At 36.5% G+C, this 27145-nt stretch overlaps 1 protein-coding gene across 1 annotated transcript; it reads right to left on the reverse strand.

Moving 5' to 3' along the window:
• On the reverse strand, positions 1 to 22125 carry LOC140800892 (uncharacterized). The gene is made up of 3 exons (XM_073155804.1): positions 21881 to 22125; positions 21207 to 21793; positions 1 to 470 (listed from the first exon to the last, which is right to left on the reverse strand). The coding sequence occupies exons 1-3, from the start codon at positions 22032 to 22034 to the stop codon at positions 204 to 206; spliced, it is 1008 nt and encodes a 335-aa protein (XP_073011905.1). The 5' UTR covers positions 22035 to 22125; the 3' UTR covers positions 1 to 203.
• Between the last annotated feature and the right edge of the window lie 5020 nt (positions 22126 to 27145).

Here is a 27145-nt window from a genome sequence, read left to right on the forward strand (position 1 = left end):
TTGGAATACTGTGATCATATTATCTATAGCTGCATTATGCAAGAAAGGAGCATTTACAAGGTAGAGCAATGTATTGCACGCAACATATATACATCTCCAGACTGAAACCATACAGCTACAAAAGGAAAGTAAGACCTTAAAGACCAACAAGGATCCTGCACAATAAGTTGGAAAACTGATTGAGATTAATCTGATTCCATTAGCTAATCTTCCTCAAAATATTTCTCCTCGGCATCATGGTTAGCTTCCCTGAGCCAATGATCATCCAGTCTCTCATCGTTGTCGATCTGAGAATAATTTAAGTGCCCAGTGTCTTCTCCTGCCAGAAATTTTTGCTGCATTATGTGAGTGAACTGTTCCAGCTGATCCTGCATCTCTTCTGCAGATAATATCTGCTTGAAGGTCTCTGTGACTATTCCTTGAGTACTATCATTTGAATCCCGTTCCTTTGAATCCTTATCAACAAGAATCTGCAGAAGCAGTATAACCACATTTGTTGGAAATGCTTGTCTGTATAGTTTATAATCTAAAGATTATTAGTACAAATACATTCTTGGATAGTATATAAGGCCCCGTTTGGAGACTAAGTCTCAAACTCGATTAGTTAGTCTCATTTCTTAGTCTTGATTTGAGTACCTTAAATTAGTTTAAGATAATTTGGTGTTTGGTTGTGAACTAGTTTAAGAGTGTATTTATTATTTATGATGTAAAAAAGTAAAAAAGTGTTGATTTTGGAGAAAAATAGATGAGATATTGATTTAATTGACAAAATGACCCTTCTCATGTAATGATGGTAATCATCATTATAATTTATGAATAATATGTGGTGTCTATAATAGTCATTTGCAAGCTTAAGTGTAATTTTCAAATTATTTGTTGGCTTAAGTATAATTTATAGGCTTAAATAAATATAAAAGATATATTTGCAGACTTAAATAAATATGAGAGATATATTTGCACGCTTAAAATGAATATGTGGTGTCTATAATAGTCATTTGTGGGTTTAAGTATAATTTTCAAATTATTTGCAGGCTTATATGGTGTTTATGATAACAATTTGCTGGCTTAAATGCATATAGGAGATATATTTGCTGCCTTGCGTCTTTTATATAAGCCTGCAAATCAAGTCTACAAACTGAACACACTAGGAGCGATTAAGCCCGCAAATTCAGTCTGCAAACTGAACATATCTTGCGATTAAGCCTGCAAACAGAATTGTTCTCTCCATTTTCATTGCTGAGAGAGAGGAGAGAGGACAGTGATGATGAGATTAGACATGATTTAACAAGTCTCGATATATGGACTTATTCTTCTTATTTGCAAACTTCACATTCTAAGTCAGCAAATAATCTGACTAAGCCTGCAAATATATAACATATAAGCCTGCAAATGTCAGAGTAGTGACTCATCATGATTTTTTTAATTTTTTTCAAATAAACATCACGTGATATTTATTACACAATTGTTGGATGTGTACGGTTAATTTATAATAGCAATTTTCTTCCGTACACCTGCAATTTTATTTTTAAGCCCAAAAAACAACGTTTGCTGGCTATTTCTGTAAGCCAGTTAACTAGCCTTTGCTGCCTTCTAAGCTCACAAATCAGCCAATTTAGTTAACCTTAACCCCGCAAATTTATTTTTAAGCCTACAAAACAATGTTTTTACACCCTTTTTAATAACCGACAAGTTACTTTTATTTTATATAATTTTTTATTAAACCTATATTAAATGATATTTTTAGTAAAAATATTTTTTTAATAATTATATTTTATCTGCTCAAATTATTTATACTATTTTCCTTTAATTTTTATTGTATTTCTAGAGTTCTCATTACATGAGGACATAATATTTAAAATATAAATATTTGAGTATTTTGAAAGAGAGGAGAAAAAAGAGAAGAAAAGATTGACAAGAAAGAGAGAGGAGAGAGGAGAGATAAGATTGACAAGACATTATAGTGATATATGTAAGTCACGTCAAGAGTAAAATTGGAATCCAATTAAAAATATAATAAAATATATATATTATTTAATTATTTATTGAGGACTGAACTTAATTAAGAAAAATAAAGTTATTTTAGTGTTTGGTGATCCCTAAACCAATTTAGGGACCTTTCCTAAACCCAAAACAAACGGGGGCTAAAAGTTTATAACTGATATCCACTGTTCTTTGATTATGGTCTCCATTGGTTCATGTATAAATCTTAAATTTCAATAAAGAGGTAAGGAAAGAGGTGATAACTTTATCAACACCTATAAAGCACGGACACCTCTATTTGGGGGAGGTGTCCATGTCGGACACATGTCAGACGCGGACACGCATCGGGCACGCGAGGGACACGTGTCCGACATGGGTTAGAGGTGTCATGATTAAAAAATAATAAAGGAAATAGGATACGGTGTGGACACGGCTGAGACACGGCGTGGACACGGTGTATGTTATTGGGCGAAACGAGTCGGGTTTGAATCAATTTTCACTAACCCGGATCCACACCCAAAACGAAATAACTAAACCCCCTCATCTCTCAGCCTTGATCAACACCTAGCCCTAAATCCCCAAATCCTCATCCACTTAAACCCTCACACCTAAAATCCTCGAGCGGAGTAGTGCGTGCAGCGACAACGACGATCATCTGAGCTAGTCCAAGGCGACGATCGCAACGGGCTGCTGAGCGAGGGCAACGGGTTGTTGAGCGAGGGTGACGGGCTGTTGGGCGAGGGCGATGGGTTGTTGAGTGAGCGTGACGGGTTGAGCACGATGTGGATAACGGACTGCTACGGCGAGATTCTTCTCTGTGTGTGTGTCTCTCTCTCTAATGCTAATCTCTCTTCCTCCCTTCCAGTTTGTAAGGATTTGTGGAGCCATTTATTGAGAAAGCCCTCTTAATTTCGTGGGACCACCATTTTTTTAAGTGAATATGAGAAGATATGAATAGTTATGATGTAATGTTGATGTTGCTTTCTTAATTAAATTGCTCAAGTTTATTTACAAAATTCGTCCTTGTTATTTTCATTTCGCAATTTATTGACAAAAGTTAATTAGATTTCGCAGTTTATTGACAAAATTCGTCATTATTATTATATAGATTTCGCAGTTTATTGATAAATTTGTCCTTGTTGTTATTAGGTTTCGCAATATTAACAAAATTCGTCTTTGTTATTTTAGTTTCGTAGTTTATTGACAAAATTCACCCTTACTGTTAATTAGGTTTCACAGTTTATTGACAAAATTCGTCCTTATTATTATTTAGATTTCGCAGTTTATTGACAAAAGTCATCTTTGTTATTTAGGTTTCATAGTTTAATGACAAAATTCGTCCTTGTCGTTATTTAGGTTTCTCAGTTTACTGACAAAATTCGTCCTTGTTTTTAATTAGGTTTCGTAGTTTATTGATAACATACGTCCTTGTTGTTTTTAGTTCGCAATTTATTGATAACATTAATCCTTATTATTTTGGTTTCGAAGTTGTTATTTTGGTTTCGTAGTTTATTAACAATATTTGTACTTGTTTTTTGGATTTTAATTAGGAAAATTAGACGTATATTTTGTGTGTTGTATACTTAAATACCTGCTGGATGTTTGAAATATTATGTTCTTATGATTTCTGCAGATAATTTGAATAAATATAATAGCAAAGACAATAAGAGAGATTTCACTAATCGCGGTGAATTAAAAAGACTTCAATCAAGTCAGACACTTCTATCAAAGAGGAAAAGAGATTCCACTAATCGCGAAAAATTGAAAGAACTTCAATCAAGTCAAACCCTTCTATTAAAGAGGAAGAGGGATTCTGATGATAATTTCCAAACTAGTCAAACCCCGCCATCAAAGAAGAAGATTGATAAGGCTATAGAGGGATTTGATTCTCAGAGTCGGTGGAGAAAATACAGGCTCTTTAAATCATGCTTGATTACTTCACGATGCTATACAAGTAAAATAAGGGAGATGTTCAAGTTCGTTCGTGATCAACATTTGGAGATTGCTTCTAAAACACCTTTCAAGTATTTATTTGATTTTTCTGATGTTGCACAAAACACACTCCTTCGAGTGATAATTAAGGGATGGAGTGGAACAACATTTATTTTTAAAAAAATTAAGCTTCAGTTGAAGGCAGTAGAAACTACCCTAATTCTTGGATTACCTTTAATTGGTGAAAAGGTAGTCTTTGACATGAGCAATCCAAAAGGTGGAAAAGTGAATGAGGAATGGTACGACATTCTTTTTGTAAAGAAACACTTCATTCGTGGAACGACAATAACGAGAAAACAAATAGAGATTGTGTTGGGGAAGTTGTTACCTTTGGACGATGAAGAGAGTGTCATTAATTTTGTTAATTTTCATCATTGTTTTATTTTAGCATAGTAATTATGCTTGCCCCTCAAAGCTTATCCCCTATATTGAAAATCTTCAATATATTTGTAAATATAATTGAGGATTGGCTATCCATGAGTTCCTTTTTCATTCCCTCCAATTTACAGTTGAGAAGGTCAACTCCATGATGGCGACGAGGAGTTTGGCCAATGAAATGTTCATGAGTGGATGTACCGTTGTATTGACGGTAATCATGATTATGTTGATGATTATAAACCCATTTAGTTTCGATTTTTTTTAACTATCTTTACTTTCCTCGTTATAGGTTTGTTTCCTAGAGCGTTGGCAAATTTTGAAACATAATTTCCCTAATATGACTCCCAGAATATTTTGATGGGTTGGTGTTATCAAGTTCCAAAAAGACACTCGAGCAACTCTTATACCTCAATTGAGTGCTAAGAAGGTAAGTCTAATTAGAAAGATTTTTATTACAGAGTTATCTAATTATGTCCATGTAGCAGTGTAAACGGGTCGAATTAACTCTGACCCGACCCGCTATCTGACCCGATTCGGATCAGATTTGGATAAAAAATTCCTATCTGATTCGGATACAGATTCAGATACGGATATAATTTTTGAAAAAAAAACCGAGATACGAATCCGGATACGGGTCGGATATAATTTTCGAATTCGGATACGGATATCGAATATCTGTTTACCCGTATATTTTTTTAAATGATTTACAGTTTTTAGTTTGGTTATTTAAATAGTGAATATGGATATTGTTATTAATAATGTGTTATATATTATTTGTAGAGATTAATTTTTCTAATTTTATATGTATTTGACATACAAAAAATTTATTTTTTTAAACTCTTAATTTGTTTATATTAATTATGTCTAAATAAAATATTATAATTCGTTTAAAATTCGATCAACATATGTTTAAGATCTGATCTTCTATCCGAAAATTATCCATATCTATTTAGTTAGGATATGGTTTTAAATTTTACTATCCGTCTAATATCCGTATCCGGACTAAAAATATGGATCCGGATGTGAGTTAAGCACTATCTAATCCGTATCCGATCTGTTTTCACCCCTATGTCAATGACATGCTTATATAAACATATGTTTTGCAGATCCTTCCTCCTATTCAGTTTATTGAAAAGAAAAATTGGTTAAAGGATTGGATTATGGCCCAAGTGAAATTCTACTGAGAATAAAATTTGTACATGTTGAGAAAAGAAAAAGAGTCAGTCAAGTATAGATTGAGTTGTACACCTAATTGTTTTTATTAGATTATCAATAAGTTTATATATATGCCAAATTTATTTTCTTCAAGATGAATTCAAGTTAGGACTCCCTAAGGAATAAGAATTATCCATCTACGCGAGCCGAACGAAACAAAAATCATTCATCCGCAATTTATGTGCAGTTGTGGATGATTTGAAGAGACAAATGAGCCAAATGGAACGAGAAATTATCGAATTGAAGGCTAAAAACATCCAATTCAAGAGATGATTTCAGAAGATAGAAAATGAGAAGGCAGCTAGAACTGCTGAGTGGACTAGTTCAAGTAGTTCGACATTTGTGGTGGACTTAAATGAGATGTTCAGATTTCAAAGAAGTCCTTACATACTTCGCAGTAGATCCAACATTGTTGAGTTGCCTAATGATCATTTTATGTTGGTGGAAGATAGAGAAGACGAAGAGTTGTTAGGAGAAGGTGATGATAAACTCAAGAGAAGAAGATTGTTCTCTTAACACAAGATGAAGTAGATAAAAACTTTTTTTCATATACTTGCACAAGATAAGACCACATATATATAGTGGTTTACATGACTCTTAGATATACTATATAACTTTTAGTTATCATATATAACTCTTTGATTTCCATCATCTAGAGAATCCAAAGATTACTATCATTTAAAGGTATAGAAAACACTAAGAGTCACCTCAAAACTAAAGTATTTTTCTTGAATTCTATACTAGCCAATTAATCCAATTGACTAGTCAATTGGGCTAGCTTAATATTCTAACATTTTTCTCTTAAGCTAGACCATTTTCACATCAAGTTTCTTCTTCAATTTGGTGAAGGTATCCATCTTGAGAGCTTTGGTGAATATGTCTGCTAATTGATCTTGAGTCTTGCAATACTTGACCTCGATATCATCATCTTTGACCAAATCTCGAATGAAATGATACCTAACTCAAATATCCTTGCTTCTACTATGGAAGACCGGGTTCTTTGTGAGTGCAATTGCTGATTTGTTATCACAAAATAAATTTGTGCCTTTTCCTTGTGGATGCTTTGAGTTCTTCCAAAATCCACCTTAGCCATAATGCTTGACAACTTGCTAACGACAAGGCAATATACTCTGCTTCTACAGAAGAGAGAGCGACAACATCTTGCTTCTTTGAAGACCATGAGACTGCACCGGAGCCGACATTGAAAACATAGCCGGAAGTACTCTTGCTATCGTTGGTGCTTCCACCCCAATCACTATCACAATAACCAACTAAATATGAATTGTTAGTACTTTTATAAGTAATACCTTCATCCAAGGTACCACTAATATATCTCAAAAAAAATTTCCCAGCATTCCAATGACATCTTCTTGGTGTTTCCATGAATCTACTTAAAAGACTAACAGAGTACAAAATATTTGGTCTTATACCTGTTAAGTACATGAGACTACCAACAAGACTTCTATAAAGAGTAGCATCCACAGATTTATCATCACCTTGCTTGCTTAATTTTAAGCCAACCTCCATTGGTGTGCTTATAGGTGAAACACCTTCCATTCGGAATCTCTTCAAGAGATCCGTTGCATACTTCTTTTGTGAGATGGAAATTGTCTCCACTTTGTTTAACTTCAATGCCAAGAAAGAAATGTAAAAGTCTCATGTCTGTCATCTCAAATTCATGCATCATGCTTTTCTTGAAAGCTTCACAATAATTTGAACTATTGCCAGTGAAGATCAAATCATCAACATAAATGCATGTAATTAAAAACTCACTATGTGTACCTTCTTTGATGTAAAGAGTATGCTCAAATGGACACCTCTTGAATCCATTTTTCAAGAAATATCCATCTATGCAACTATACCATACCCTTGGTGCTTGCTTTAAGCCATATAAGGCTTTCTTCAACTTACATACTTTATGCTCTTTACCTTTCTTCACGTAGCCTGGAGGTTGATCAATATAGACCTCCTCTTCAAGAACACCATTCAAGAATGCTGATTTGACATCCATTTGATGCACCTTCCATTTATTTTGAGCCGCCAAAGCCAAGACCATGCGAATAGTCTCAATTCGAACAACAGGGGCAAAAACTTCGTCGTAGTCAACGCCATACTTTTGATTGTAGCCTTTTGCTACCAATCGAGCCTTTGCTTCTCAACTTCACCTTTTTCATTCAACTTGGTCTTGTAGATCCATTTAACACCTATTGATTTGTGCCCAGTAGGAAGATCTACAAGATCCCAAGTATCATTTTTTGTGATTGAATCAATTTTTTGATCCATAGCAAGCCTCCATTTTTGTTGGTCTGAAGCCTCCTCAAAAGTGATAGGATCTGCATCAAAATAGTGCAAAGTTGCTCATATCATCATATAATACTTCTCTTGCAGCTTCATAGATATCTCTAATGCTCCTTATCTTCTTTGGTAGAGACTCCGATTATGAAGACGTTGAAGATGACGTGGAAGAAGAAGACGGGGAAGTAGGCGGAGTCCTTTCTTCTTCTCCAAGATCACCACCTTGATTTTCTTCTTCACCTGCAAGAATAGAATATTTTTTTTTCTCTTTTCCATCCCATCCCCAAGATTCTCCTTCATTAAATTTTACATCTCTACTTACAATAACCTTCTTGGTAAGGGGATTAAAGAGTTTATAGGCTTTGGACATTTCACTCCTATAAGAATACATTTTTCAGATTTGTCATCCAATTTCTTCCTTTTTTTCATCAGGCACATGTACATAGGCAATGCTTCCAAAAATCCTCAAGTGAGCAACACAAGGCTTGTGTCCACTCCAAGCTTCTTAAGGTGTCATGTCATGCACACTTTTGGAAGTTGCACGATTCAAAAGATAGACTGCACATGCAACGGCTTCGGCCCAAAATGTATTAGGCATCCCTTTTGCCTTTAACATGCTTCTAGCAAGCTCCATAATAGTCTGATTCTTCCTTTCCGCCACTCCATTTTGTTGTGGTGTATAGCGAGTAGTAACTTGATGTTTTATGCCATGCTTTTTGAAAAAAAAGATAAAATATTGTGAATTATATTCACCTGATGCGGACATCACTGATAGGACGCGATGGCGTGTGTACCAGCGCAGGAGGCGCCGACAGTTGATAATCCCTCATATAGGGATCTGGTTCTGATTTTTATTCATTTAGGGTGTCTTTTGTTTATTTCCTATGTAGGGTATTTTTGCTTAATTCCATTGTAGGTCTATATATAGAACCGTTATATTTTATTTGAAACTTAATGAAAGTTTATATGATTTATTCTTTAGAGGATTTTGGTGTGAAACCACTTCTTAGGGTTCTTAGGGTGGAGGTGTGAAACCCCATTCCTTCCCTTCTTATTTTCCTATTTCATCTTTCTCCACCACGTTTTGCATCATTTTGGTATTAGAGCGAAGGATCCTAGTTTATGGACGTCCCTTCTCCCGGGTTCTACGCCGCTCCACATTTATTCTTTGCATGACCAATCGCTCCACGAACACCGGAACGTCAAGAAATCCGGCGTACGACGAGCAAGGAAATTACCGTCGATGAGGAACAAAAAGAATCTGTTGTCATCGCGAAATCACCACCGCGTAAGATCCCAAATCCCAAAAAGTAATTATTGTTGCATTATTTAGTGATCTACTGTTTCATCTTTATCTTTATATTTTTAGATTGAAAAAAAAGAGAGAAAACAACACGTCTTTTTTGCTGTAAAAAAAAAAAAAAAAAGAGATGGAACTGACTTATTACCCTAAACTTCTAGACAGATGGAACCAACTTACCCAAGGGAGTAAGTCAGCTAAGGATTACGTTGCGGCCTTTGATGAATTGCTTGTTCGGTGTAGCGTGATCGAATCAGAAACCGACTTATTACCCTAAACTTCTAGACAGATAGAACCGACTTACCCAAGGGAGTAAGTCAGCTAAGGATTACGTTGCGGCCTTTAATGAATTGTTTGTTCGGTGTAGCGTGATCGAATCAGAAACCCCTATACAAATCTTGTCCAGATTTAGAGCTGGCCTACATGAAGAATTGAGAAGTGAACTTTTTGCTCGTAATGTTGATACTTTGGAAAAGGCATACAGCTTAGTTCAAGACTTAGAGGAGTCTAGACCTAACCACATCCCAAGAAATTATGAAACAAGACCTCAAATTCATAAATCCTCCACAGGTCCTCATCAAGCCAAATCTATTAGTCAATCTTTTAATCGATCTACCCCTTAGCCCTTCACAATCCAAGGTAGAATACAAAGGTAAAAACATCGAGAGAGACTTTTCTAAGATTAATCCTCGGGTCAAATGCTATAACTGTCAAGGCTATGGACATGTTGCTGCAAATTGTGCGAGTCTGTATAAAATAAGTTTAATTGAGGAACCCTTTGAAGAAGACTCTGAGCAAGACTTTGATGGGTATGTTCACCATGTAAACGGTGAAGAAGGAGATTTTGAAGATGAAGAGGAAGAAAATACCCTAGGATGCCTGAGGCACAGACTCCACAAGGTTACATGTTGTTAGATGTGCCCTCTCTCAACCTAAAGTTAATGATGATTGGAGGCGCAGCTCCATTTTCCACCATTCACGAAAATTGGAGGTAAAAATTGTAAAGTAATTGTGGATAGTGGCAGCTGTATAAATGTCGTGTCCTCCACCATTATTTCAAAACTAAACCTGAGAGCGGTTTCCCATCCTAATCCTTACAAGGTTTCGTGGATCAATTCAACCACGCTGGAAATAAAAGAGCGTTGTTTGGTTCCAATTGAATTCACAACTTATACGGATAAAATCTGATGCAATGTATTGACCATGGATGTGGGTCAAATTATCCTTGGAAGACCTTGGCTATTTGATAATGATGTGCATATTTATGGTCGTTCAAATATCTGCATGTTTGAACACGAGGGTAAGAAAATCAAGATTTTTCCATCGCAACCTAGAGGTGCTAAGATGGAAAAGAAGTCTGATCCCATCCACTCGGACAATAAAGTCAGCTTGATTAGTGCGAGAAGCATTGAATGCGAGATGAATAAAGGAACTCCTATTTTGATTCTTGCTGTTCGAGAAATCCTGAATGAGCCTAGTGAATCGATTCCTTTTGAAGCCACTGCTGTGATTGAGGAATTCTCGGATGTCTTTCCAGAGGATCTCCCGGATGAATTGCCACCAATGAGAGATATTCAACATACTATCGATTTCGTCCCGGGTGCATCTCTTCCTAACTTGTCTCATTACAGACTTAACCCAACTGAACACGCTGAACTCAAACGGCAAGTTGACGAGTTATTGAGAAAAGGCTTTCTAAAGGAAAGCCTAAGCCCTTGCGCAGTTCCCGCATTGTTAACGCCAAAGAAAGATGGAACCTAACGTATGTGCGTCGACAGCCGCGCTATTAATCGAATAACGGTAAAGTATTGTTTCCCCATTCCTCGTTTGGATGACATGATGGACATGATGACATGGGCCACGATCTTTTCAAAGATAGATTTAAAAAATGGCTATCACCAAATTCGTATACGCCCTTGCGATGAATGGAAGACTGCGTTTAAAACAAAAGATGGGTTATATGAATGGACAGTTATGTCTTTTGGCTTGACTAATGCTCCGAGTACTTTCATGAGAGTGATGACTCAAATATTACGACATTTTATGGGACAATTTTTAGTCGTATACTTTGATGACATCCTTATCTATAGTCGATCTCGGGAGCAACATATAGATCATCTTCGTCAAGTCTGCACTATCTTGAGGAGAGAGCAACTGTATGCAAACCCTAAGAAATGTACGTTTCTGACAAACAAAGTTGTTTTCTTGGGTTTCATTGGCTATTAAAGAGTGGCCTGAACCCCGTACCATAAGAGACGTGAGAAGTTTTCATAGACTCGCTACCTTCTATCGTCGGTTCATCAAAAGGTTTAGTACTATTATGGCTCCAATAACAGAATGCCTCAAGAAAGGTGAATTTGAGTGATCAGCAAGTGCTACTAAAGCTTTCACTGAAATCAAAAAAAAAAATTGTGGAAACCCGTCATGCGACTCCCCGATTTTACTAAAGTTTTTGAGGTCACTTGTGACGCTTCTGGAGTTGGTATAAGGGGAATCATGAGCCAAGAGGGCCATCCAATTGCCTACTTTAGTGAAAAGCTGAATGAAACTAGACAACGATATACCACTTATGATAAGGAATTTTATGTTGTGGTTCAATCTCTTCGCCACTGAAGGCATTATTTGCTTCCTTAAGAATTTGTAATCTTCTCTGACCATGAAGCTCTTCGCTACCTTAACTCCCAGAAGAAGCTTAATGCTAGACACGGTAGGTGGGTCGAATTTCTCCAGGACTATACGTACACCTTGCGACACAAGCCCGGAGCAGACAACAAAGCAGCTGATGTACTTAGTCGTCATATGATTCTTCTTTCAACGATGAACACAGAAGTAATAGGATTTGATAAAATCAAAATTGAATATGAATCATGTTCGGATTTTCATGAAGTTTACAATTTATTAAGTGATGGAGCGACTCAAGAAATAGATGGTTTCATCTTGCAGGATAGCTATCTATTTAAGTCCCGAAGGTTATGCATTCCCAGCACCTCGTTAAGGGAATTTTTAATTTGGGAATTACATGCTGGGGGTTTAGCTGGACATTTTGGGCACGCAAAAACTATTGAAGCTACGGAACATCGATTTTTCTGGCCAAGCTTAAAGAGAGATGTTATGAGACTTGTTAGTCGATGTCATGCATGTCAACTCGCTAAGCAGCGAAAGCAAAATACAGGATTGTACACGCCTTTACCAGTTTCTAATTGCCCTTGGCAAGATGTTAGTATGGACTTCGTACTTAGACTTCCAAAGACTACCCGAAAGCATAATTCCGTTCTTGTGGTGGTGGATCGATTTTTAAAGATCCACTTTATACCCTGTTCCCGAACTTTTGACGCCTCTCGAGTTGCTAAAATCTATTTTGACGAAATCGTTAAGTTGCACAGGCTACCAAAAACTATTATATCAGATAGGGATGTAAAATTCACTAGTTATTTTTGGAAAATCCTATGGCATAAGATGAAAACTAAGCTTCAGTATTCAACTGCTTTCCATCCACAAACTGACGGGCAAACTGAAGTAGTCAATAAGAGCTTAGGTAACCTACTGAGAACTCTTGTCGGCGAGAATCCAAGAGACTGGGATCAAAAAACTGTCAACTGCTGAATTTGTATACAATAATTCTGTTAATAGATCCATAGATCTGAGTCCAACTGAGGTAGTATATGGTTACAAACCTAGACAATCTATAAATCTCATTCCTATGTCCCATTATCATAGGTAGTCTGAGTCTGCATCTGCATTCGCATCACATATTCATGACTTGCATAAAGAAATCAGTAACAGAATTGCTCAAAATAATACTAATTATAAAATTCAAGCTGATCTAAGAAGAAGATTCAAAGAATTTAATGTTGGAGACTTTGTGATGGTGGGATACGTCAGGGAGGTTTCCATCCGGAGGCTGTCAAAAAGTTGCATGCACGAAGTGCCGGACCTTTAAAATTCTCAAAAAAAATTAATGATAATGCTTATGTTCTAAATCTCCCTAGTGATTTCGGCATCAGTTCTACTTTTAATATTGAGGATCTAATAGCTTATAAAGGTCCAGATTTTACTCCAGATAACCCACTAGATACTGAGCCTACCTATGAGCCTGTTTATGAGAGACCCTCTTTACCTCCACTTCCCAATATTCCACCTAACAGCAGACGAAATTGATAAAATTTTAGATGATGAAATTATTTCAACTAGAGAAGGTGGATCCCAACGGTATCTAGTGCGTTGGAAAGGACGACCTACATCTGATGACACGTGGCTTGATCGTTACGATTTGGAGGTGCATCACCCTGATACCTTAGAGCAGTATGAGAGCAGCAGAGCAGCACACTCGACGGAGTCGACTTCTCTCCCACCCGGGAAGAATGATGCGGACATCACTGATAGGACGCGATGACGTGTGTACCAACGCAGGAGGCGCCGACAGTTGATGATCCCTCCTATAGGGATCTGGTTCTGATTTTTATTTATTTAGGGTGTCTTTTGTTTATTTCCTATGTAGGGTATTTTTGCTTAATTCCATTGTAGATCTATATATAGACCCATTATATTTTCTTCAAGGTTCCCAGTTTCGGCCGATCCCGATCTCGGCTGTGGTTTCGACCGAAACCCGATCCGTTTCGGTCGGGATCAGCCGAAACGGGTGGGAACGGGTCGGATCCGACCCGAGGGACATCAATTATTGATGTCCCCACCCCACCCCCCCGACCTGCCTCTCTCCCTTTTCTCTCTCTCTCTTTCTCTCTTTTCCTCTCTTTCCTCTCTTCCTCTCTTTCCTCTCTTTCTCTCTTTTCTTTCTTTCTTTCTCTCTTTCTCACGGATCTCTTACTCTCTTTCTCACCGGTGACTGAATAGTGAGTAGATCTCCATCTCTCCGGTGATCTCGACCTCCGGCGACGTTATCCGACGACCTCGATCTCCGGCGACCTTCGGTAAGTGTTTTTTCAGTTTTTTTTTTTTTTTTCCATTGTGCAGCAGCTGTACCTGCACCTGCAGCAGGCTACAGCAGCAAGCATGCTTGCTGCTGCTGCAGTAGAGAGTAGAGACTATATTTTATTTTAATTTTTATTTATGTTTTTTAGTTGCAGAGCTAAAATATCAATGGCTCCAAACATATGATACCGACATTGGGTGGCAACATTGCAGCACTATTGGGCAAGATAAAAGACGCGTTAAATGCAACTAGTGTGGAAAGAAAATAAGTGGTGGTGTCAGCCGTTTGAAAGAACATTTAGCTGGAAGACAAGGAAATGTAGCAGCTTGCACTCAAGTGTCTTTGGAAGTTAGAAAGCAGATGTTGGCTCATTTAATTAGCAAAAAGAAGGATAAACAATCTACACAACAAAGAGAGTCAATGATTCGTGAAGAATTGATGCATAATCCTGTACACATTGATGATGATAGCAGTGAGCAAAGTGAGGAGAATGAGGAGGACAGACAGATGAGGAGGGCAATGAAAGAGAGCAGAATATGCATAGAGAAGAGGAAGAGATGAAAAGAAGCACTGGTGGTAACTTACAAAGATCTAGATCAGTTAATATACGAGGAGAGAGAGAATATGGGGACAGCAGTTCTACCCATAATATTGGACCAATGGATACATATCTTAAAAAAAAAAGGGGGTCATACATAGACTTCAATCAAGACAGCTCTCAAAGGAATTAAAAATGCAAAGAAACACATTGGTAAAGCTATCTCTAAATTTTTCTTCTACAACCATATTCTTTTTAATGTAGCTGATAGCCCTTACTATCACACTATGGTGGATGCTATACAATCAGTAGGGCCTGGTGTTCCCCCTCCTAGTTTAAATGATATTGCTATTAAATATCTTGACTCAGAGGTAGATGAACTTCATACTTATATTGAGACATTTAAACGGTATTGGGATGAATTTGGTTGTACACTGATGTGTGATAGGTGGAGTATACAAAACAGAAGAAATATAATTAATTTCTTAGTGTACTCTGGCATGGGGACAATATTTTTGAAGTATATGGATGCTACTGCTCATTTCAAAAATGCAGATTATATTTGTCAGTTGATGGATGAGGCAGTACAAGAAATCGGTGAAAAAAGAGTAGTCCAAGTGGTTACTGATAATGAGGCAAATTATAAAGCTGCTAGAAATTTACTGATGATTAAAAGACCTCATTTATATTGGACGTCATGTGCTGCACATTATATTGATCTGATGTTAGACGTATTGCAAAAGAGCCTGAAATTGACATGGTCATATGTGAAGGTCAGAGGTTAACAAATTTTATATATAACCATGGTTGGGTTCTTAATTTACTCAGGCAGATGACTGGTGGTAGGGAGATCATCAGACCCGGCGTCACTAGATTTACCACTCACTTTTTAGCCTTGGAAAGCATCATGCGCTACAAAGATGATATTATGCGGATGTTTACATCACAGGAGTGGTCTATGAAAATTAAGAATATAAAACCTAAAGATAAATCTTTAGGTGAAACTTTGAAAAATATGGCTCTTGGAAATACATTTTGGGATAATATTACAATTGCCACCGCAATATTTGAGCCTCTTGTCAAAGTATTAAGACTTGTAGACAGTGATGACAAGTCTGAGATGGGTTTCTTATATGAGGCAATGAACATAGCTAAAGAATCAATAAAAAAAAATGTGGGCCCAAGTTATAAGAAGTGGTGGAAGATGATTGATTCTAGATGGAATAAACAACTACATAGAGATATACACGCTGCTGGTAAGCATGCTTTTAAGTTTTAAATTTTAATTTATTTTTATTTATGAATATTTAAAAATTTGAATGCTTACAATTTACAAATTTTAAATTTCTACAGGGTATTTTCTTAATCCAAGATTTCAATTCTCTAAAAATGTCAATAATGATAATGAAGTCTTGTTGGGGGTTAGAAAGGTAATCAGCAAGCTTGAGCCCGATATTCATAAACAAATCCTGTGCGATAAAGAAGTGAGTTATGATTCAATTAAATAATTTTATTATTATTTGTTTCAAGTTTTAACTTTCAATAGAATCAATAAGCTAATAATATATTTCTAATTTTCAGATGGAGAGATAGATTGAGAGCTGGGCAATTCAGTACTGCTAAAGTTGCTGCAGCTATATCTCATAACACTCCAGCTGAATGGTCTATTTATGGATGGGAGGAGGCACCAAATTTGACGCTAATAGCAAAGAAGATTTTAAGTCAAACTGTGTCTTCATCACAGTGTGAAAGAAATTGAACTACTTTTTCCTTAATCCACACAAAAACATGCAACCGATTGACAACAGAAAGATTGGAGAAGTTAGTTTTTTGTCATTATAATATGAGATTGAGGGAGAGAAATTTAAGAAGAAAGGCAGAAAATGAACAACTGATTGATTTAAATCATGTTTTTGATGAAGAAGACCTCTTGACTCCATGGATCAGAAAAATGGAGGACAGGTTATTAGATGACAGATATAACCCATCGTTAGATGAAATATTGGGAGAGACCACGACGAGGGCAGAGGCTGGTACGAGTCATTCAGCAGCGAGAGATAGTATACCTACTGGTACTAGTCATAGTCCTGATGATACATATGGTGGTGAGATCGTTCCATCTACATTTGTTGAGGAAAGTCAAGAAGGCATAAGGAGTGAAGACAGAGAAACTGAGGATATATATACATATCAGCGACGTCGTCATGAGATGCATTTTGGTTCCTATGATTATGGTACATCGAGTATTTATTGTTTGGAGCCATCACAAGATCCATATGCTAGTTATTATCCTCAGTATCCTTAGTATTCTCAGGCACAAGATCCAAATGTTGGTTATTATCCTTCTCAAATGCAAGTCACACAATAAGATCCATACAATATGACTAATATGATAGAATCACTTTTTGGAGCATCAGGTCCCAGACATCAATATTTACAAACTTATGGTGATTATGATGATGAAGACTATAGAAATTTACGAGAACCAGCTCGGTATTCAACAAAGTTTTAAATTTTGAGTAAGTTAATATATTTTTTAAGTTTTTAGACTTCATATGTGAGTAATTTTTGTTTTCTTATTTTTTGTCATTTTTTCTAAATTTTTCTGCATTTTTAAATAATATTTAGAATTTTATATAATTAAAAAATAGTCCGATCCGATACGAACGGCCGTAACCGATCCCGATCCCGATACTGGGAACCTTGATTTTCTTTGGAACTTAATGAAAGTTTATGTGATTTATTCTTTAGAGGATTTTGGTGTGAAACCACTTCTTAGGATGGAGGTGTGAAACCCCATTCCTTTCCTTCTTATTTTTCTATTTCATTTTTCTCCACCACGTTTTGCATCATCACCTCCTTGATCGGAACGCAAAGTTTTTAAGATATATCTACTTTGATTTTCGACTAAGGCCTTGAATTCTTTAAACTTGTTCAATACATCTCTCTTTTCTTTAAGAAAAAAAATCCATGTCTTTCTACTATAATCATCAATGAAGGTAAGGAAATAACGATTACCTCCAATGGATGTTGTGTGCATAGAGCCACATAGATCGGTATGAACAAGCTCAAAAGGTTTGGATGCTCTCCAAGCTTTTCCACTTGAAAAAGAGTCTCAGTGATGTTTTCCAAGTGCACACCCTTCACATACTTGATCATGTTGATGAATATTTGGCATACCTCGTACCATATGTTTCTTGCACATGTGAGAAAGAGAGCTAAAACTCAAATGACCATACCGGAGATGTCAAAGCCATGACTCATCCTTTTTAATGGTGTTGAAGCATAGAAGAACTTCACTTTGTATCTTCAAGGGAAACATCTTGTTTGGTGTCATCTTCACTTTGGCTATAAGAATATTGTTCTTGTCCTTGATTTCACATGAGTCTTCTTTAAAGAGAACATCATGACCCTTAAAAACAAGTTGTCCAACACTTAAAAGATTTTGCTTAAGATCTGGAACATAGAAGACATTAGTAATGCATTTGATACATTTCTTTGTTTTGACAAGAATGTCACCACTCCCTTTAACCGGTAGCTTGTTGTTATCGCCAATGCGAACCTCACTTTGGATAGATTCATCCAAAATGACAAAAGCATATTTGTTCCCTGTCATGTTGTTACTACAACCACTATCAACGTACCAAATATCATTAATAACATCTTCTTATACATTACAAACAAGAAAGAGAGAACCATCATCATTCTTTTGATCATTTTCTTGAGCATAGTTCGCATCTTTATTTTCCTCCTCGGCAATTCTTTTTCTACACATTCTTTTTATGTGGCCATATTTGCCACAATGATGACATTGGACGTCTGCATATCGTCCTCGTCCTCTACCTCTACCTCTAGTTGAAGTAGATGAGATTGTATTATCATTTTCATTTTCTTAGCCATTGTTTCTACCTCTCCCACGGCCAAAATACCGTCCTCTCCCTCTAGAACCTCCTCTCAATAAAACTTGAGATTGAAAGGCTTGCTCTAAGGAAGGAGAATCAAATTGATTCATACGATGTTCATGGGATTGGAGTGATCCCAATAAACTTTCAATGGAGAGAGTAGATAAATCTTTAGATTCTTCAATAGCAACAATAATATGCTCATACTTTGTAGTTAAACTTCTAAGAATTTTTTCAACTACTCTTTGGTCTAAAATTTTCTCACCATTAGTCCTCAATTGGTTAACAATAGAGATTACCTGATTGAAGTAATCTTCAACTACTTCGGAGTCCTTCATGTGAAGAGTGTCAAATTCGGCTCGAAGATTTTGAAGCCGCACCATCTTCACCTTCTCCTCTCCTTTGTAGGACACATTGAGTATATCCCACGCTTCTTTTGCCGTCGACACGGTAGAGATTCGTTCAAAGATTGCCTCGTCCACCGCTTGATAAATGAAGAACAATGCCTTCTTGTCCTTGCGAGTCTCCTTTAACTCATTGAGTTGTTGTGGGGTGAGTGTTGTCACGTTCTCTGGCTCAACATAGCATTTCTCTACGATATCCCATAGATCTTGGGATCCATAGAGAACCTTCATTTGAATACTCCATTGGTTGAAATTCTTCCCGGTGAAGTGAGGAAGTTGGGGTTGCAACAAGCTATTGGAAGCCATTGTATTATAAGGAAAGCTAGCTTGATACCACTTTGTCAGGAGAAAGTAATGGAAAACTCAAGAGAAGAAGATTGTTCTCTTAACACAAGATAAAGTAGATAAAAATTTTTAAACTTTTTATTCATATCCTTGCACAAGATAAGACCACATATATATAGTGGTTTACATGACTCTTAGATATACTACATGACTCTTGGTTTTCATATATAACTCTTTGATTTCCATCACCTAGAGAATCCAAAGATTACTATCATTTAAAGGCATAGAAAACACTAAGAGTCACCTCAAAATCAAAGAATTTTTTTTAATTCTACACTAGCCAATTAATCTAATTGACTAGTCAAATGGGCTAGCTTAATATTCTAACATCCCTATGAATCTGTGTTTTATCTCTTAGTACCCTTTTTATACTAGCATGGTTAGATAGATTTAAAAAAAAAAGGATAACACATCAAGCTATGCGAAAAATAAAATCAAGCCCATCTAATTGTAGGGAAAAAAAGATTAACCCAATGTGCTCGTGAGTGAAAGAAGATTAAACTATCGAGCTTCTAGGAGAAGATGAAAAGCGACCTATACTGTAGGGGAGAAAAAACCTGAAATCAACTACAAAAGATAGGAGAAAGAGGTAAGGGATAAACATTGATTTGTCTATAACAATAATAGTTTTTTTTTTAATTTTTCATAATTTTCTCTCATTTTTGGGATTCCCATCATCTCTGTATAAAAATATGAGAAGATTACATCAAATCACAAAACTTATCAAAATCTTTTCGAATAAAATCTATAAGTGAACTAAGACTCTTCTAACTTAAAAATCAATCAAATCCTACCAAAACTTTTCTCAAGATAAATTTGCAATCAAGTCCATAAGATATTTTAGGAGTTTTAACTAAATAGGAAACATGAATGATAGTAATATTAGCTAACACAGTTTTCAAATAATGTAGAATAATGCAAGAGAAAAAACACTAAAGAGTTTAAGAATATCATGCATAATAAAAACATATGCAAGAGAAATCAAGGGAAGATAGAAGCAAGAGAATCCACTAGTTACTAAGTATAGTAACTATCTGCTATATCAAACAGTAAACAAATTGCTAAGTTTGTCGGATGAAACTGGCATGAGCTTGCTTGGATTCCTTCATGCAAGGTAAAACACATAAGGTGGCAATAAGGGTCTAAAATGGCCATGGCAAGGGCCATTGCATATTTGCAACTACCATGACCTCTTTTAGAAACAATATGAACCTGACTGTTTATCACTAGTTTTAATATATTATCTTAGGTTTTACAAGATATTTATATTTCTTTTGCTATAATCTAGTATGATGCCTTATGAATTTTGTGTCATTTATTGCAGTTCCCACATCCAGAACCAAAGTTTAAAGTTTCGTCCTACACTGATCCTTTTCACCTGAAATGTATCGATATTTTGCTGCATCCAGTTCAAAACTGTCCCCAAAACCAACTGGTTTGCTAAAAATTTCTTAATTTTCGAAATTGATAACAAACGGCATTCCTCTGAAATTAAACACCAACTATACTCGTATATTTTGTTATGCTGACAGTGTTACCTAGAACATGGAAATCTTTGATAGGTTGTCAAGAAACTCCAAATGCAATCTTGGCTTAAAGCTACTGTGAGATTAACAAACAGTTGTACTATTTAGTATAGTTAAGGTCATAACCAACAAACTCTGTTTTAGAGAAACTCTATCTTCTAGGATGTTAGATATCCACAAGTTCCAGTTCCAGGAAACTAATTTTAACAAGAAAGTATTGAGTGCACCAACAATTATTGCATTCTACTGTTTTTCTTTTCTAAACCTCTAACATTGAAGAAGACAATACCCTCTTTGATCAAAATTCTTGAGCAAGCATATGCATGAAGTAAAACTCATACAAATTAATGATAAGTACTAAAAGTGCAATGCTTAAGTTGCGGCTAGTCTAAAAAACAAACCTTTCTCGCGCTCGACATTTCCCCTCCTTCCATCTGAACATCTGTTTCCTCCTCACTCTCCTCTCTCTCTCCTTCTTCTTCTTCTTTTCCTTTTTCTTCTTCTCCTTTTTCTTCCTCCTCCTCCTCGTCCTCCTCGTCCTCCTCGTCCTCCTCCTCTTGCATCTCTTCCTCTCTTACACCGCCGATCCAATCTCTCCTATCCACCCCAAGCCTCTGCTGCTCCCCTCTGATCTTCTCCACCAGCACGGCCTCCTCCCACCGTCGCATCAGCGTTTCCGACCAACTCTCCCCAGGCCGCAACATCGCCCTCCCCATGGGATCCTGAAACTTCCCCAAGTATTCGTGGTGGAGGTAAGGCTCCCGCTCGCGCATCGAATCCTCCGAGAAGTACTCCCCGGCCAGGACCAACTTGTCCATGTATGCCCTTCGCCGGTTCTTCACTGTTGCAGCCCTTGCCCGAGCCTCCTCCTCCGTGGGCGGCTGCCGCTGTCGCCGAAGCCTGTTGAGGTGCCATCCAACTTCGTAATCTGTGGTGAGGGTTTCGAACGCTCCGAGCTCCTCAAACGTTAGCTCCGACCCGTATCGCTCTGAGATGGACGAGAGAGAGATGTCACAGGGCTAGGGTCTTAGCGGAAGAGGGAGGGAAAGAGAGAGATGGAGAACGGTGAGCTTACCCAGGAAGATGGGGGCGTCGCGCGAGAGTAGGTCGAGGAGGGCGGACTTGCGGTGGGATGGGTCGGGTGCTTCACGGTGGATGGCGCCGGGGAAATAGAGGCCTTCGATGGAAGAGAGGCGTTCGGTTATGCCTTCCATGGCCGAGCGGTCCATGGTGTTCACTCTTGTCGTTGTGAATTCCTGTCTTAGGGCTATTCCCTACTCTACAGAATTTTATGGAAACCGGTTCGAGTTCCAGTCGCGTGCGTACCACTTGGGTCTGTATATGGGTTTTTACTTTTTGAATGAAGAGCACTTTTTTCATTCTTTTGAGATAATTCCCCGGGTGACATTTGGTTAGTTCGTTAGTGCATAATAATGTACTCACTCCTAAATTATATTTCTCTTAAATATATTTTTTAATTAAATACTCATTTATGTATATATTTTGGTTAAATATTTTGCAAGGTAAATTATGTGATTAGTTATACACAAAATCCTATTATAGACGGAGAGTTGAGATAAAGTTATACATATTTTTTAAGCCGGTATGTATTCACATTAGGAATAGAGATGGAATAGGAATAGCAAATAGTAATTCTTTACCAAAATGAGAGTTTTATTTCAGGAATAGTTATTCCTATGTTTACTTATATTGTGGAATAAGTGTGTAATAATTATTTTAATATGATATAAAATAAATAAAAAAATAGAAAAAAATACTAAAATACCCTTTGATTTGATTTAAAATAGATAGATAGGATAGATAGAAAAAAGATAATATATTGTAGATATGCAAGGCATGCATAAAATATTGCATTATCATGCATTGTATACATTTGGGCTCTATAAACGTAATGCTCAGGCGTTTACGTTGCATATATAGGGCACCATATATGTAATGATCGGCAAAACTATGTAACACTACATGAATGCAATGTGTTATGACAAATTAAATAACACTTGCAAGTTTATGTATAGTCATGAACTTTTTAATATGAATTCTAAAGAATCTATTTTTGATATATTTACTAGATTTATCAATAGTTTACTAATCTTTGAAATCTATTGGTATATCTTTTACTAATGTTAAAATTGTGAAAAAGATTCATAGGTCTTTGCTAAAAAGTTAGAAACAAGAAGTTACCATAATAGATAAGACAAAAGATCTAACAAAGCTTAGATGAGCTTTTGGGTTCTCTCATGCCCCATAAGCTAGCTATAAAACCAGAGAATGGTGATAGCAAAAGAAAGACATGTTTAGCTTTCAATCATCCATCATCAATGAATCAAGAAGTGAAGAAGACGAGGATCATGCTTTACTTACAATGAAATTTAATTTAAAAAATTTCTAAGTAAAAGAACGCAAACTATTTGAAGATCACAAAAGCAAGACGAAACTAAAAATAAAATCATTTGCTATCAATGTAAGAAGCTGGGTCATATAAATTTGATTATCCTCAACTAAAGAAGTTAAGCAAGAAAGACAAAAAGAAGGCTATGTAGCAGTAAGGGGTGAAAGTGATTCAAGTAGCAAGGGGTGAAAGTGATTCAAGTAGATCTGACGAAGAAACTGACAATGAGCTTGCAAATCTTTGTTTCTTGACAAAAAAGGATAATGAGGTTGTGAATTAATTAGTGAATATTTCTCACATGATGAATTACAAAGTACTTTTGAGGAATTGCATGATGAATTTAGAAAAATTGTTACAAAAATATTGCTCTTAAAAAGATTGTTTCTTCTCTTTCTCATGAAAATGAAGTATTAGTAAATAAAAATGAGAATTTGAAAAAGAAAGTTGAAAAACTATCTTCAAACTATAATTTTTTTTTTCTTCAAGTAATTTCAAGGATGATAATGAATTTTGGAAAAGAAAAATTGAAGATTTAAGTTCCATACTTTCTAAATATGTGAAAGGATTAGCATGAGTATGTATGTGTTGTCTATATGGTTAGAGACTACATTGCATTATTTTTCTCTTGATTCCTGTTTCACCTAAATTTCTATTATGCATTGACTTGTTATCGTACTGGATATATGCATATGATCTGTCATTGAGAAGGAAAGCTTGAAATATGATTGATATGATAGTTGATAGAAAGCGTGAGGATACCCGAGTGAGTGTGAGGGTTAGGACGTGCTTGGTGGATGATTGATCGCTCGACATAGTCGCGATCCTATTGGCCTTACGTTCGAGGTCGTTAGTCTGTGTGCGCAGTAGACATTTGGACACATGCCGTTCGCTAGGGCATATGTGGCGAGTTATCCTCACGTGATTTCTATCAGCTAGAAGGGTGCCTGATCTAGATGAATGTTGATACCCTTAGCGGATGGTAGGATATCATTATATTTGAGATACTCTTTGCGGATGGTAGAGTATACTCTGAGCCTTCAGGCATGATGTTGAGACCGAGTATCGGGTGTTGACTATGCACAGTGGTCTAGTATGATGATGACATATAGAGCGGATATTGATGACTAAGATGTTGAGAAATGCATATGATTTTATTATCATCTGATTACATGATTATCGAGTAGTCAATATATATCATATATGATTGCATTTGATATTATAGCATCGTCATGGTAGGCATGCATCATGTGTCATATTTGAGAGAAAGTTATGATGATAGTATGACATGGAGATTTATTTATTCATTGTCGAAGATTATATAATTTATCAGTTATGACATGTTATCTACTTTTTATTTATGTATTATTGATGATACATTCATATATTTATTCATGACACGATGCTTTTTCTGATTCATATTATTTAGTACATGATTTACTCTTTGTTTGGCATCACTAATTCGAGGTAAAGTCTATTCACTAAGCCTTTTGCTCATGATGACTTTCTCTTTATTTTTTTTCTAACCCCCTTAGATATGTGGTACGTGATAGCGACTTGAGATATCTTGAGAATATATTTTAGAGCGATGTTGAGGTGAGCTATAGATGCGAAATAATATAGATGATAGTTTATATAGAAATTGAGTTGTACTAGTATTTGATATTTGTACTCTTTTGTATTAGACAATGATTTGTATAATACAGGTCAAATCATAGTGTACTATTGTATTAGTTATTTTAGTTGTATCTTGATGGTTTGCTGTGACCTATGTGGGTCATACTAGATTATTTAGTGGTCTAGTGTATATTATTATGGACTTAGATATTTTTATGGTAACAGGTTTATTTGGTTAATAGTATAATTTATTTGGTGATGGATTATGTGATCATGGATAGGTTAGTAGGTTTTATTTCATGATGTCATGATTATATGTGCACAGGAGTATCTGCGCGTGACGGGCCCCGCCCGACCTGTCGCGTTCGTCGTATGGGCGCATGGGCGTGCACGTGCCTATGCCGGGGTGGGGGCGTTACAGTTTTTATTTTTTATAGGTATGTTTAAAATCGAAAGACATAGAGGGCAAATAGTTCTTAGATAGTGTATGGTCCTAGCCATCATTAATAATATTTTATTTGTTGAAAGGTTAAAACATATTTTTTGATGATTAGTCAATTATGTGATAAAAGAAACAAAATTATATTTTAGCAATCTCATTATAGGATAGAAATTACTAAAGATAGTAAGATTTATTTGTTGTATATAAACATGAAAATGTTTACATTGTTGATCTTAAAGATTTAACGTTAAATATTTTCGACTATAAATGATAATGGTTTCTTATGGCATAGAAGACTTGCTCATGCTAGTATGGATTGATTTCAAAACCTTCACAACTAGAGTTAGTATTGGTCTTCCAAAACTTAAATTTAAAAATTATAAGAAAAAGGAAAACAAACAAGATCACCTTTCAAAGCTAAAAATATTGTTTTTACTTCAAGATCTTTACAATTATTGTATATTGATTTATTTCATCCCACAAGGACTCTTAGTCTTGGTGGGAAGTTATATGGGTTTTGTATTGTCGATAATTTTTCTAGATTTACTTAGATTTTCTTTCTTGCTCATAAAGATGAAGCTTTCAATACTTTTACAAAACTTTGTAGAAAAATTCAAAATAAAAAAGACTTTCTCATTTTTAGTATTAGAAATGATCATGGTAGAGAATTTGAAAGCAAGGATTTTGAAAGTTTTTGTAATAAATATGAAATAGACCATAACTTCTCGACTCCTAGAACTCCTCAACAAATTGGTGTGTTGAGAGAAAAATAGGACCCTTGAAGAAAAGGCTAGGAGTATGCTTTGTGAAAATAATTTACTAAAATATTTTTGGGCTGAAGCAGTTAACACAACTTGTTATATCATAATACGAACTATAATAAGCCTAATTCTAAAGAAAATCTCATTATGAGCTTTAGAAAGGAAGAAAACCAAATATTACTTACCTTCTCACAACGGTTGCACCAATTGTCGACATACAAGTCAGAGATGTGATACGACTCTATAATAACCCGAGTAAAAAAAATAAAAAATATTGGGCACGATGCGACCGGCCACGCTGTGGCCAGCCTCGTGCCCAGCATGCCATGCATGTTGTGGCAGCAGTGGAGGTGCCATGCACCTCCATCGAGCCACACTCCTCCACGTCGCGGCGACGCATGGAGGTGGGACCCGACCCACCGACCACTCCACCGCCGCCACGTGACCACCTCTCTCTCTCTCTAATATTTTTCTCTCTATCTTTTCCCTCGCATTCTCTCGACCTCTTTCTCTCTCTAACTCTCTCTCTCTCCCTCTAGTGCACCAGTAGTCACCGGCCATCGGGAGAGCCGCTGTTGGGCCTTCGGTCCACCAGTGAGCCTCTCTCTCTTTCTCTCTCCCTCTCTCTCTCTCTCTCTCTCTCTCTCTCTCGCTCTCACTCTTTTTCTTTGTCGGATCCCTCTCGGGACCGCCGGAGGTTTGAGTCGCCGGCGAGATGCTAGCCGTTGAGTGGCCACCAGCAGCCATACCCCTCCCCTGCGGCCCAACCCTCCTTCCCTTTTCTCCTTCCTTTTCTTCTTCTTCTTCTTCTTCTTCTTCTTCTTCTTCTTCTTCTTCTTCTTCTTCTTCTTCTTCTTCTCCTCCTCCTCCTCCTCCTCCTCCTCCTCCCCTTCTTTCCTTCTCTCGGGTTGCATGGCAGCGAGGTGCTAGGCTCGGCCCAGCACCCTTGTTGTGCATGGTGATGGGCCGGTGCTAGATTAAGGTGCTGGGCTGAGCCCACCACTATTTATAGTTATATATATGTGCATATTATTGATACTATTCAATTATATTTGATTATGTTATTAATTATTTAATTAGTTTAGCTAATCTAATGTATTTAATTTATATGAA

This window comes from Typha latifolia, chromosome 14 (genome assembly GCF_019914945.1).
Source record: "Typha latifolia isolate L0001 chromosome 14, TyphaL0001v2, whole genome shotgun sequence".
In the NCBI taxonomy this organism is placed as follows: domain Eukaryota; kingdom Viridiplantae; phylum Streptophyta; class Magnoliopsida; order Poales; family Typhaceae; genus Typha; species Typha latifolia.

Bases quoted from the DNA above. Each gene is read 5' to 3' on its own strand.
- LOC140800892 (XM_073155804.1), bottom strand. From the start codon at position 22,034: ATGGACCGCTCGGCCATGGAAGGCATAACCGAACGCCTCTCTTCCATC. The intron at 21,794-21,880 runs GTAAGCTCACCG...CGTCCATCTCAG, and splicing joins CGACGCCCCCATCTTCCTGG to AGCGATACGGGTCGGAGCTA. The intron at 471-21,206 runs GTTTGTTTTTTA...CTGCTTCTGCAG, and splicing joins AAATGTCGAGCGCGAGAAAG to ATTCTTGTTGATAAGGATTC.